Source organism: Hippichthys cyanospilos, chromosome 2 (assembly GCF_059441005.1).
Source record: "Hippichthys cyanospilos isolate Australia breed blue-spotted pipefish chromosome 2, RoL_Hcya_1.0, whole genome shotgun sequence".
Classification (NCBI taxonomy): Eukaryota; Metazoa; Chordata; class Actinopteri; order Syngnathiformes; family Syngnathidae; genus Hippichthys; species Hippichthys cyanospilos.
This window is the reverse complement of record NC_142370.1, coordinates 11894251-11909223: the sequence shown is the minus strand read 5'-3', so window position 1 is coordinate 11909223 and position 14973 is coordinate 11894251. Positions and strand designations below refer to the sequence as shown.

At 42.2% G+C, this 14973-nt stretch overlaps 1 protein-coding gene across 1 annotated transcript in view; it reads left to right on the top strand.

The window, feature by feature from the left end:
- The first annotated feature begins 795 nt into the window (after positions 1-795).
- The window catches only part of spen (spen family transcriptional repressor), a 32519-nt gene continuing 18341 nt past the window's right edge, over positions 796-14973 (top strand). Inside the window, exons 1-3 of the mRNA XM_088407109.1 lie at positions 796-1163; positions 3987-4307; positions 13398-14003. Coding sequence (XP_088263235.1) covers positions 1081-1163; positions 3987-4307; positions 13398-14003 — 1010 coding nt within the window. The 5' untranslated portion in view covers positions 796-1080. The remainder of the gene's footprint in view (positions 1164-3986; positions 4308-13397; positions 14004-14973) is intronic.

The window sequence follows — 14973 nt, the reverse complement described above, 5'->3', positions numbered from 1 at the left end:
CGTACAATACCTAAATCTAACGCCACAATACAAATATATACAGTATATTTAAAAGAGCGCACGCATGCTTTCAGAAGTCTAAAACTCCCGAAACCGAACAAAGATTAAATATCATATAAAATACTGTTTGTTTGATTTATAATCTTCCATTAGCGCTTATCAGTGCTGATTTTGCCACCTTTGCACTGTGCGCGTAGGCTTTGATTGCTTGTTACTTATTAGCTATAGACGGAGCTCAGGTCAAATTGGTGAAAACTCGAGTTGATCCAGAACAGACAAAAGACAGACACGGATACAAACCCCAAAATGCTGATGAAGACACCGCCACTGTCCTATTTCTTTAATGCGAGATTAGGGAATATCTGAGCGACGGAAATTAAACTTCATTATCAGCTCTGTCAATCATGATTAGTCTAAAAAAAAGTGATGATAAAATAATGCTGTTCGTTTTTATTGGCCATTCATACATACTTTCGAGCATAACATAACCCTAATATGTTATCGTGCCGTGATTTTTCTTGTTTTTGCACATGTATGTCCCTTTGCTGTAACGATGGGATCCTCCTGGAATTAACATTTTTTTCAAGCAGCATCAGTAGGACGGGGAGGTGGTAGCGACTATTTTTACGCATGCGCAGTAGCGTGTGATCTCATCGGGTGAAAGTGTGTGTGTGTGTGTGTGTGGGGGGGGGGGGGGGGGGGGGGGTAGTTCTCACACATATACACACAAAGCCACGCCTGCGCGGTGCGCCTCTCATTACAAACCCAAGTTTGCGCTGTTTCTTTTTAGGAAGCCCCATGCTCATTTCTGTCGCCACTCAAAGGTCGCGCGGTGCCAGGGACGCGCCTCCTCCTCCTCGTCACGGGAACGGCCCTCGGCGCGTGCACGAGGTGCAAGGTCGCAATTTAAACAGTGCAGTGTCAAAAGAGAGCGTGCAAGGCTAAGGACAGCAACTCAAATGGTCCTCATTAGGGCACAGCGAGCAGTCAGTGGCATTGACATTGCATATCTCTTCTTCTCCTGTTTACTGACATAGCAAAAGAGATCTGCATGGTCGCCCGGCAGCAGCAGCGCGCAGCATGGTTCGCGAAACCAGACATTTATGGGTGGGAAATTTACCCGAAAATGTACGCGAGGAGAAAATCATCGAGCACTTTAAGCGGTGAGTAGGAAGAATGCGTTTTTCCTTTTCAGATTTGTGCTATCAACTCCCCATCCTAATCAGCATCACCATCATCATGTTGCACACACACACTTATTTCCATGTGCACGTCGACAGTCTCATTTTCCAACTAGCCCACCTGTCCACCTGACAATATGGTTGTAAAATCAACTTCCTTGTATGAACGCTGCACTTGCTGCTACACTGAACCGTCGCTGGAAATAGTCATTTCAATGGTTGATTTGAATTTGAATTGAAAGGCAATCAACGCAGATCCGTGAGATGTGTCAGGCGTCGCACAGCCGCAATGTGTTTTTTTTCCCCTCCTTTGCAAGCTGGACGTGATTGCACTGCAGTAAAAAAGCGTTGCAACTCCCGAACACGCGCGGCTGTTCTCATCGCGGCTTTTGTTGCCGGTGTCGGTTTGGTTGTCATTGTTCAGAATGCATCTCCAGGAAATGTGAATTGTTGTCAAGGAATTCGCAGCCTGCCTCGCAGCTGCGTCCATGCCCCCCTCCCACCCTCCATTAAAAAAAGCCAGACTGCTCAAACCATATGAACCTTCGCTTATAAGCCGTCCGAGGCGTCGCCATATCAGCTAAATCACACACGCCTCATAAATGCAGAGCGCGTCCGCCTGTTTCCGTTGCTCGATGCGAACGCTAGCAATAAAAGCAATTGGTTTTTGGAGCGTGTGTGCGAAATGTGCAATGGCGCAGGAGGCGGTTGCAGAGGTTCAACTGAGCGAGCAGATCAAGGTAGCGTGCATGCAGGTGAGAATGTGCGCGTGAGAGCGACGGCGATGTGATGTGACGGGAGGAAGGCAGAATGAGTGAGCAAGTGTTTAAAATGGCGTCGGAAGGTCTGCTTTGTTGGGAGACCCGCACATCTCAAAATTGTTGGCAGTACCCCAGCTTCTGTGTAGTGTAAGGTGAAGTCATCTTGACTTAAAGAAATGTATTTGTCCCTCCCCATCAAATTAAACCTAATACATGACATCACAATGGATTTCTTTCTCCGCAGTCCTGAGCAATTTTTAATTGTTTTATTTCACCCTAGCACAGAGAATGGGCAACCTTTATTCAAATCAGCCGTTTTGCCCCCCCCCCCCCCCAAAAAAAAAAAAAACAAACAAAAAAAAACAACATGGTGAGTCATAAAACTATATCACTTAATGAGACATGTACAAAAAAAAAAAAAAACTAGTTACAGTTTCAGTCAAAATCTTGGAAACAAAATTCTAATTCTTACCACCCACAAACACAAATCACGTTATTGACTGTTGAAAATGTGCACCTATGAACTGAAAGTGATCCCAGGTCATAAAACAAAATGTACACCGGGAAACATATGTTTTTTGCAAAGCTGACACTTTGACAAAAAAGCCTACTTTGAAGAATCTTAAATCTGCAAATCTCACTTGGAGGGCTCGGATATTAACTTTAGAAAATGTTTCATGTGTTTCTTCATAGTCTGAAAGATCTCAGTATTAATTTAAAAAGTAGGGGGAAAAACAAAAACATTGAATTTGAAAGCATTTCCAAATTTCGGACGTGCAGCATCTGAAAAGATTTTTATTATTTTGTTAACCTTTGTTTTTTTGCATTTCCATGATTGCTTGTTGACAATGACAGCCACTGCTCGACATAAAACAACAGTTTAACATAAATTTGCACACAATTTAGAATTTTCTTTTCGTCTATCCCTAATTCATGCTAATCATTACGTAAACTTCAAGTCAATATTTGTAAGAAAAGCACTTAATGAGCCATATCTCAACAAATCAAAAAATAAAATGTCAACATCCAAATGCGTTTTTCTTTTCACTAGTTGTATTACAGCAAGCTTACAAAACCTGGGGAAACCTCTTTGTCGAGACGACAACATGCGGAAAGCCATACATTAGAGTTTGGCTGCTAGCTGGTATGGCTGCCATTTATCTCCCGTTCAATGTGCGTCTCTTTCTCGTTAATACTCTGACGAACCCGAGTATTCTCGCAGTTTTCCACAGTCAAAACTGACAAAAGGCTCTGAAATGCACCAGTATTGACTTTAGAAAATTGAGCATCAATTGTCAAACTCTCAGTCTTGACTCAGGACCTCAGTATGTACTCCACTACCATGTTGGGTCACGTGAACTATTAGTTTGGCATGTCATTGTGTGTTATTCGTTAACCATAAACGTCTTATGGCAAGACTGTCGTAGACTAAGAATCGCCTGCAGCCGGACGTTTATTGCTGGCCGCCGGTTTTATTCTTTTGTTTATTGAAATGTGTAAGTTCATCCAGAAGATATCCAGGTGTGTTCGTGTGTACAGTCTACAGCCATTGGATGCTTCTTCTAATGTTTACAACAAGTCTTGTGCCATTACTTTTTTTTTTTAATTGCTTCTATCTTGAGTCAACCCAATATATTTTTTTTTTTGCTTCCTATTTCATTCATCAAACAGGAAGTGGAAGCTCTTTGATAAGCTACCTAAAAAAAAGTCAGCCATATGCCACTGCGGCCAGCACTTTGACAAAGGATTGACTGAAAAGTGGGACAGTTGCAGTTGAATTATTTGGAGGTCAAAGGATCCCTTTAACTCATTCCCTGCCAGCCAGGTAAAAAAAAAAGAAAAAAAAATAGATTTTTGAAATCTACTGCCATCAAGGGCAGGGAATGAGTTAAAAATTCCCCCCCCTCCAAAAAAAAGGGTTGCCTTACAAAGTGAATTCCGTCTGCATAATTGTTATGTGAGACTGATTTGAGAAGTAGAGTTCATTGATCTTCTTTGCACTTGGCTCATCAGTTTGTTTTGGCCTTTTTTTTTTTTTCCACAGATATGGACGTGTGGAGAGTGTCAAAGTCCTGCCTAAACGGGGATCAGAGGGCGGAGTGGCGGCTTTTGTGGATTTTGTGGACATCAAAAGTGCTCAGAAGGCTCACAATGCTATCAACAAGATGGGGGACAGAGACCTGCGCACTGATTACAATGAACCGGGCACAATTCCTAGTGCCGCGAGGGGACTGGACGATAGTTTGTCCTTAGGCTCTCGTGGCCGGGATGTATCAGGGTTCACGCGGGCGGCAGGGGGGGGTGTGTATGGCCCCCCCACGTCGCTCCACAGCAGAGATGGACGCTATGAACGAAGACTCGACGGGTAAGTGGACAAAGTTTCTATGACGGCAGTTAGTAAACGGCTCACCTCCAAGCGTCTTTCTCGCATATTCGCTGACGTGTGTGGAAGGATATCTAGTAATTGTACAGGGTTTGCCACTGAAGTCAGCCTGGATGTACAGTATTCTTAAAGGGAGACGCTATTACTTGTTAACGCTTTGTGACTTAAGGGTGTACTCACATGAGGCAATCCATGCCGTGCTTTCGCCCACCCGACACCTAAAATCTTCAGTGATTGGCTAGCGTTTAGCCCTCTGATATTTATTTTTTGTGTGCTAGTTACCTGTGAGATTTTTCTGATGTAAAATATATACCCTGACTTAGCAAGGTACCAAGTGATCTATATCATTCTCACCTAATAAAAAAAAACTATTCAATCTACACACTGCCAACTCTAAACACGACAGAGATTTTAAACAGACTGAAATCTTTGTCTATGCACCGGATCTGTGCAGACATTGCTTCAAGGACTGTCTGTCAATACAAAACTGGTGTCTAGTGGCGGTCGCCAATCTTACGCTCCTGATGGGCGTTGCAAATGCTCACAGGACCCATAATGCATAAACAAGCAATGAAATTGTGAAATCAGACCACCAAAGATGATAGCTGTTAGCCACATCGTGGTCAGCATTACTCAGCTATTATTATTTATGCTGGACTTCGCAAAAGGATGAGATAAAGCGTTGCACTTACCTAGTATAAAAGAACAAGATGCGCAAACTCAGCCCGTTTTCGAAAGTCGCTTCATCCATAGCGTGTGGGCTTGTGTGCGCTTGTGAGTGCCGATTCCAACAGTGGCGAACAAGATGAGCGACAGAAATGTGAAGAATCTTCTTTTTTTCAGGCAAATAAGACAGAAATAAGACAGATTATGTTAGGTGATCAATCTTCGGAAGTTGTTGATTAAAAAACGTTGAACTATAACGCTACAAATAAACCACAAACTGTGATCCCACAACACTTTGATTTCAAACTCCTCATACGTTAATCAGCCTTTAAAAATGTCTCACGGGTGATTTTTATTTTGGAAAATAATGCACCCTGCTAATGCAGTGAAATACACTATCTCCTTACTTTCATGACAACCCAGGCTAAACCTAACTCCTTCCCTGCGTTAACTTTTTAAAAATGCCTAAGAGGTGATTTGATACAAAAAAAAAAATGCATCCGGCCTATGCAGTGAAGAATCTCCAACCTTCCAGTTACAAACCAGGCTAAATTTAGCTCCTCCCCTTGGTGCAAAGCTTGTTTCTTAATCATGTAGTGTAATTTCTACATACATCATATTTGCCTTCTTAAGGGTTCTCGAAAGAGCGCAAAAAAGACATAGCGGACAATTTCACTGTAATGTAATCCGTTCAGTTGCCATTTAATGGTGATAAGTACCACCAAGCAAAATAGCAACACATCTTCAGAGTAATCCATACACAAAGAAAGTCCACTGCCTGCATGTTCAAGTATGGGAGCCTGCGATGAACGTCCTATTGCCAGCTGTTCAAGATAACTGCCTCATTGGGTGATTAAAAATAATTGGAATGACTAGAAATTGATAAAGTAAAAAAACAAATCGATGGCATATTCGGTCAGTCATGGGCTCATGCATACACAATGAATATTGTACTTGTCGCACTTGAGCAATACGACTACCATCTTGTTTAAAATAAAAACTGTCTTGCGTGCAGCTGCTCACACTCTCATAATGGGATATCTCCTTTTCATCATTTTTTATGCATAGAAGAAATAGAAGACTCAAAATAAGTTGTAAATTCGGGATCCAAGTTTGGAAACTCCCTTCGTGCTAGCGCTGTGATGTCACAACAACGGTGTTGATACACTGCCTAGATGACCTTCATTGACTGATTACTTAACAGTTTAAAATAATGCTCATTAGCTGGCTAAAACGCGCACGAATAATTCCCCCTGACGGTGATACGCAATAGTGCATTTTGAGTCAAATGTGAAAATTCTAATTCAGCGTTTGTTTTCAACGGTCAATTTGCTACCCATTATCAGTCAGCACTGATTTGTTCCGTGCTCTAGTACTATTATACAGAAGCCTGATTGGTTTAAGAAACATTTTAGGGGCATGAAACAAAGAGTAATTCATGGTTATGTATCGCCTTATGTGAGTGCGTACAGTCTACGTTATGCGGTTACCAATGACACACTGGCTCCCATTTTTTTCATAAATGGATGCAAATTTGCCAGTTGGAAATTTTATTTTTGGAGGGTAAAGATTGGGCATGGTACATTCTCCCAGGATTGTTGAAGATGGCTAAATGCAGGGAGTTAAAGAGAGCATCTGGGATTCGTCTCCTAATCTGGAGTTACATGGCTGGCCTGGTGGATTATTTCACTGTTTGTCTACCATACATTCAAACAAACGAGCACACAGTGTACATTACAAGACAGCATGATTTGGATGTTTCATCTTTCATTTATTTATACTGGAGACATGTGGATAACCCACACAGGAAATATATCCCCCACTGCTGGATTAACACCTAAAGGATATTCTATCCTGCCAATGGTACATGTTGCTTTCTTGGCTCCTTTTCTTTTTTCTTTTTTTTTTTTTTTTTTAATGTTTTTGGAGGGGGGATTATGTTTGAGATGAGGGCATTACAATTTGAGGCCTATCGACAAGTCACCTTTTTTTATTTGCCAAGGACTGATATGGACAAAATTTGCTGGCTGAAGAATCGTGTCCTCCTGACTTTTGGAGGTAATGTGCTCATGGAATACGACTTTCTCTCCTGTGGAACTATAAGTGTTGGATAAACACGAAAGTCACAACTTCACCAATGTGTGGACTCAAGCATGGGCAGACACTTTAAGTGAACTTTGGACAATGTATACTGTCCAAAAAACCCCAAAACATAACGACCGCAAGAAGATGGATTACCATGGATGAGCACCTTTCAAGTAAGACTGGAATGGAGTGAATTGGACCGATATCTCTCCTTTGTGGAATTTGCAGGAGCTCACGCACAGTGTGACAAGTCTCAAGGCAAAAGTCATTCGTGATATAGTTAAAGATGGGTTCATGGATATTATGTATTAACAAAAGACAATCACACATGCCTGGATGGATATATGGACTCGAGGTGACTCATTCAAACGTTTGCTCTTCCTGAGCTTGGATCCAATTTTGCACACAAGATTCTCTGAAGTCTCCCACCCTGAAGATGAGGATTATGTTTTGTTTTTTGTTTTTTTCCCCATATTACCCATGTTGCTTCATTTTTTACCGCCCTCTGGCACCCACCACTCATCATTTTTCCCACAAAAAGTTCTATCTCCCTGTATTGTATTTGGAATTATAGGTCAAGTTACCACTTTCTCAAAAGGTTGGTATGTCCTGCCCTGCCTCTGTGTATTTTAGCTGTCCTCGCTAACCCCCGTAGTTTGCACCGCTGACTCTCTTATCTCTACCCTAATGGCACGAGCTGCTGCACTTTTTACCCTCTGTTGTTTTTCCCTGCTCACCAACTTTCCTTATCTGACCACCTGCTCTCATGACATAACGGTAATGCGGTCGTTATTGTAGGAGTAACGATCCCAAAGTGGTTTCCTCGGCTGATCAGCCTCGTGTTTTCTGCTTTCAAATCTGTGATCTAGAAAATAATTGCATTCCAGGGTCAAACTGTCATTATTTCTACATTTTAACCCTCTTAGCTAAGTTAAAGCGCCTAGATCATGTTATTTTTCCATTCCCCACAATTAAATAAATATATACGTGTAAATTACATTGGGCACCTTAGTGATTTAATTTCTTATTAAATGTGAGATTTATGGTTCCGATATTTGTAATCAGAAAGTAAAACTTGGTTGCAGAGGCCGCACCTCTTGCCGTGTGGCCGCCTCGCCTCCCGGAATGCCTGCCGGCCACCAAATATCCATCCATCCATCATCTTGACGGCCCATCCTCAAGAGGCTCGTGGGTGATGGGAGGCTATTCCATCGGCGTAAATAACGGGGCTAAAAACAGGGGTTTTACTGACATTACAATGCAAAACAGTCAATACACTCCTCTCACTAACTCCCGGAGGTACGAAACTCTCTCTGTCGTCATAAGAGGTCCTAAGTCATACTGTATTTAAATAATTCAAATAATACATGCACGTCAATGCAATAGCCATTTTATTTTGATGGCGGACTTTGCAGTTGTGGTGACTGAAGGGCTAGCTTGGCTCATCCTCGCAACTCCCTCAGCTACCAACATCAACACTGTCATAAAAAAAACAAAAAACAAAAAAACAAATTCAGTCGCTGATTAAGTGTGCTAAAAACTGCTAGTCAAATACGCGCTCATTTCTTGGTACTCGCATATGTCTCGAGCATTAACGCTAGCCACTAAGTGGTGTGTGTGGCGCATTCAAATGCATAGGGCATTTCAAACTCAATCAATTCATTAAATGTTAATAGCTGCAAATATTTAGACATTAATGCAGACATACGAAGAAAAATAATCAGGGTTAAATTTCTTTGGTATTTTACTGTTGCAGTTTAATTTCACTTTCATCAGTCGGCAGAACTTTATTAGGTTTCTACATACCCCCTGCAATGTGCCAAGTATCCTTGGTTGGAAAACTGCATTGTGGAGGACCTCTTTGTAAAATAAGACTTGGCCCCTCTGCATTGAATAAAATAATGTCCAGATAAAAGCAAATACAGTACTTGTTTTTCAATGGCTTCTTTAAAACGTAACAGAATTGACCTGTTTTGCTAGGCGCTGCTTATTGCGGACAGTTGTAACTTGTTACTGTTAAATATTGCAAATATCACGCCCCCCGTCACTGTCAATCATCACATCATTTGAAATAAATAATTTGCAAACTTTTCATCAGCAAATATGGTCATGTGACCCAATTCTGTGCGGTGCAACACATTAAAAAAACGTTTGGAGCACCAGTGCTCCCAAAAGTGAGTGCGGATAACAAAACAAAAAAAACAAAACAAAATAATGTCATACATATTGACACGTCATAGAGGAGAGTATTTAATAACTCCTACAAATTTGAATGAATAAAAAAATTGCTACGTATACAAAATAAAGCTTTAAAATGGTGAAGAAATGGCACATTGCTGCCTGTTTGCTAAATGTGCAAAACACAAACCCGCTTGGTTTTAACATGTTGATCAACAAACGGAGGCCGTGACCCAGCATTGGGGTTGTCTAATAAGTCACCATCTCACTCTGTTTTCTCTTGTGTTTGGGTCCACATAGCAAACACAGCAGGGGCAAGTTAAATGTTTAACAGTCAAAGGTCTTTTCCATGCTAGTTTCGAGATGGTTTGCAGGCTATCTTATGGGCTAACAGTTTTACAGAAGTCGTGAACCGGCATTGAGGTTTTCTAATAAGCCATCACCTCACTGTGTTGTCTCGTGCGTGGGTCCACATAACAGACACATCATGGAAATGTAACTATTTGTTTAACAAAACGACACACCTTTAGCCTGATGCTTGCACTTATGGCGTTATATTTGTGCCACAATTACGAGCGCGCGAAAAACAAATTTGAGCGGAGAAAATCAAACTGAGCGAGCAAAAAAAGATTTGAGGGCAAGAAAAAACGATTGAGCGCGTAATGATAAGAGTTTGAGCGCGCGCCGATGGAGTTTGAACACAGAAAAAGAAATTGCTCGCTCAAAATTCCTTTTTGCTTGCTCGGGATAGCCCTCTCTCGCTCAACATCTCGCTCTCGCTCGCGATACTCTTCCCTCCCTCGCTCAACATCGCGTTTGCTCAACATCGAGCTCTCGCTCGCTCGAGTCGTCCTCTGCGCTCGCTCAATTCTGCTCACGCGTTACGTTTGTGCCACAAAACCAGCCAATTAGTATCCAATGAGATTGCTTGTTGAGTTCACCCGGAACGAACAAACGAGAGTGCGTCACATCGACGTGGGGGGGAGGGGTGGGCTTATATTATTAAAGTACAAAAACTAATAAGGTATTTCTGTCAAATGATACAATACAGTAATAATAGTAATATTAAGAGGAATTCTCCAGCCCAAGTCATGTGTTGACGCACTCTCGTTTGCCCTTTTCAGGTGAACACAGGGCAAACGAGAGCGCGTCAACGGATAGCGTACAAGCAATCTCATTGGATACCAAGCTGTCAATCAAAGTGCTTTTACAAGCTCTGATTGGCCTGTTTTGTGGCACAAACGTAACGCGTGAGCAGAACTGAGCGAGCGCAGAGGACGACTCGAGCGAGCGAGAGCTCGATGTTGAGCAAACGCAATGTTGAGCGAGGGAGAGAGGAGTATCGCGAACGAGAGCGAGATGTTGAGCGCGAGAATGATATTGCGAGCGAGCAAAAAGGAATTTTGAGCGAGAAACTTCTTTTCAAGAACTTTTTTTCTGCGCTCAATCTGTTTTCGCTCGCTCAGTTTTATTTTCAACGCTCAATTTTTTTCTGCGCGTGCGTAATTGTGGCACAAATATAACGCCATATGCACTGATAGTTATTTGAACATCCACTTCCTGCTCTTTATTAACCCCGCGTTTTGATGCACTTTAGTCGCATAAATGACCTAGCACTCGGGCAACTATCCTGCATGTTTTCGAACCTTCTCTCTCAAACACACCGGATTCAAATGATTAGGATCAATTTCAAGCTCCCGCAGAGCTTGCTAGTAAGCTAATCATTTGAATCAGGTGTGTTGTGGAGAGAAAACCGGAAAACATGCAGGATATGGGCCCTCGAGGACTGGAGCTCGACACCTATGCTTTAGCTCGTTCACAGTGTTGCACTAATGTAGAAACATTTGCACCACCTGTCCCAACAACTTGAGTTGTAGGCTGTTCAAATACATTACAAAACATTTGAGATGTCCTACCGTGTGAGTGATCTTTGAATGCACCCCTTCCTATCGGTTATGTCATCATTTTATCTCATGTGATTCATACAGTCAGATATTCAATTCAATAAAGAACTATTTCCTCCATCCGTCCATTCATTATTTTCGCTTTAACTCCTTCGGGAGGATCCCGAGGCGTTCCCAGGCCAGCCGAGAGACATAGTCTCTCCGACGTGACCTGGGTTGTCCCCGTGGCCACCTCCCGGTGGGGCATGCCCGGAACACCTCACCAGGGAGGTTTTCGGGAGGCATCCTAACCAGATACCCGAACCACCTCAGCAGGCTCCTCTCGATGCGGAGGTGCAGTGACTCAACACTGAGTCCCTACCGGATGACCGAGCTTCTTACCCTATCTCTAAGGGAGAGCCCGGACGCCCTGCAGAGGAAACTTATTTTGGCCGCTTTTATCCGGGATCTTGTTCTTTGGGTCAACACCCATAGCTCGTGACCGTAGGTCAGGGCAGGAATGTTGATTGACCGCTAAATCGAGAGCTTCACCTTGAGGCTCTGCGCTTTCTCTACCGCGACTGACTGGTACAAAGTCTGCATTACAGCAGAAGCTGTCATGGGTCGCATAAGCAAGCAGGACCATTTCAATTGATGTAAAATATGCATTAGCAAAAGAACAACCAGATAACGTTCTTACAGTACCAGTCAAACGTTTGGCAAGAGCTTCAAATTCAAGTGTCTTCAAACACCTGAAGCGGTCAAATCATTTTTGAAACTGCAGATCTTTGAATTTAAAGTCATTTCAGATCATAACACAAAATCTAATCATAAAGCCGACAGAGAGAAAAGCTGTCATCTTATGTTGCCTATGTTGAAAAATATGAATAAAAGATTTTGGTTTGATAACATCTGAACTTAAATGATTTTTTTGCATGTTGCGCTTTAGTAAGTTTGTGATTCCTTGCATGTCGCTCCATAGTCTGAATGATTGCAGTATTAACTTACAATGTAGGAGAAAATATCAAAACATTGAATTTGTGTCTTCAAACTTTTGACTGGTATTGACATCTAATGAAAGACCCAGATGTGGCTCTGCAGCCGTAGGTGGCAAAACCCTGGATTTGGGGACTAGCAGCTGCATTGTCCTCCATGAAAGCGACTCAAAATCAAACATTTGTAAACATTTGCTTTTAATGTTCTATTTTGTGATTTCTAATTTCTAATTAATGATCATAAAATTGCTCCTCCAATACTAGTATCAGCTGCCATGAAGAGTATCTATACCTTGAAACAAGACCAGATATTGGCCCGATACTGGCTATCGGTTCTCACCAATAACCGAATCCTAACATTTATTTTGTGCATTTTCTGCACTGTCAATTTCAATTAATACAGTACCCTGTTTTGGAATAAAGGGATGAAAATGAAAATGCTTTCTGTAGCATTATTTATACTTTCTTTACTTTTTACGTTTTACTTGCTGCTGTAATTTAGGTACACTCCAGTATTTCTTTACTGTAAGTTTCTGCATCCCGTATCGCTGTCTCAAGTTGTTTTTGTTTTACCTGACTGAACTTTCACTTTATGTATGGCCAGTTTTTGAATGCTTTCTAGGTCATTGATGTTTTTTTTTTATATTCTTTTCTGTCAGTTCGGCGGTGATTGTTATAGCATATAAAAATGCTTCATTTTATAAATGTATAAATATTTTGTTGAAACTATATAAATAGTATACAAGTAAATGGTGTGAATGAGTAAATTATTCAAAGCGTCACATGCCGCTTTAAACTTGCTGCCGGGTGATCATGATCACCCTCAAATTCCTTAATTTAAAGTAAAGTCTTGTGATGATTTATTTTTTTAATTAACTAAATAAAAAATAGATGAATAAACAGGCGTGTGAAGACCACGTCAAATTAAGTTTTGTTCTGTTTTCCAAGTCATAAACATGATAAACTGCCACCCAGAAACATTCTCAAAAGAATAATTTTAGGTTTGGACAGGGCTAGTGTCATTTTTTTAAATCGACTTTTATGTATTTGAGTATGTGGTTAGAAAGATTTAATCTCCTTTGTTTCTGTGTTAACCAATTTTAGGAACAGACCTAAAATTGTGCTATAAACAAAAGGGTCATTTGAAAAAAAAAAAACGGCGCTAGATTTGAAGAATGTTTTGTCTCAAATATATTTCTGTTTTCTGATTAAAACAATAATAATAATAATAATCTTTCTTCCACCTTGTATTTGTCTTTTGTTAGGACTACGGAAAGTCGCGAGCGGACGTACGACCACGGTGCTTACGGTCATCACGAGCGTCAGGGAAGCAGCTTCGAACGCCAACGGCACTATGACTCAGACTATTATTCGAGAGACAGAACTCTTAGCTCATCTGGGACCGCTTCCGGTACGTCCATGGGAAGCAGTACAAGTTTATCATCCGGAGTCGGCGGGATCGTTAACGCTGTTGCTGGCAACACCGGAACAAGTGGAGCGGCAGGTGCCGCCACCGCGGGAAGTGGAGGCTCTACGTCCAGCGGGGTTAGCTTCTACCGCTCCCGCAGCAGGAGTCCGTGTCGCTTTGAGACACCGGAGCCTCGTTATGAACCTCGGACCAGGGAGGCCTTTACTTTGGCCAGTGTGGTTCACAGGGACCTTTACAGAGAGGACAGGTCGCGGCGCAGCGAGCGCTCGTTTCAACACAGTCGCAGCCGCTCGCCTCACTCGGCGCATTCGCGAAACCCCTCCCCCCAGCGGCTGGCGAGCCAGGCGAGTCGGCCTCCGCGCTCCAACAGCGTCTCGGGCTCTCGCAGCCGCTCCTCCAGCTCGGACTCGGTCAGCAGCACCAGCAGCAGCACCAGTGGCAGGTGAGGGGACTTCTTTCTTTCTTTCTGTCTGTCTTTCTGTCTTTCTTTCTGTCTGTCTTTCTGTCTTTCAGCTCTATACTCGGTTGTTGTCCATGAATAAAGAAGTGAACTCTCGTGTTCATAGTTGTGCTGTTTGGGTTAGACATTCAAGAGTTCTGTGAGAATTTTTGCTGGTCTGTTGACATTTAGTACTCACTGGATTAACTAGCGATCGAAGGATATGCTTTTCTTCGGGGACGAAATTAGTCGAGAAGGCCGGCAACTGGTATTTAAAGCCGAGATTCCTTTCAAGGAATCCGTGACAGTTTTTGAATAATACAAACCCCGAGACTTCGTTTAAATTCCTTGGGATTGCTCAGTCAACACAGAAAACGTCCCCTGTGGCTTACACCCACCCCTACATATAGGCATGCATGCATGCACATGCGTATATGAGAACACTTTTCTCTCACCGTTACCGTTCCCTGTAAACCACAAACGTAATTTTACCCAACCTGTGTCAGTGATCAGTCTGTGTTGAAAGAATATATCTGTTCTCGCGTGTAAATGCGGGAGACGTCGTTGCGAAATAAGCAGCTAGCTAGGTGTCCGTCTGCATGCTGCTTAGGTCCCCACTGTTTCCTAGTGTAGGTCAGCCAAGAAGGCGAGCAGGATTCAAGACAAGGCTAACACAACTTTTTTTATATAGCACATTGAACACTCAAGGTAATTCGATGTGCTTTTCATGGTTAAAGAGTCTCTTGATAAGTATCTAAATTCTAAACATGTTCTCTCTCCTGGCATGCTCTGTGCCTGCATGTTTGTGTGTGTGGGACCACTGCCATATGGTTTTTACTCCTGATTGGCTGTAATCAGATGTTGCAATGGGCGGGACAGTGCTGGAGCGAGGCTCCATTATATACAGAAAAGTGCATAATCAGAGAAATAATGATGGAATTTATTTGCAGTAAAATTAATCATCAAGGCTGAT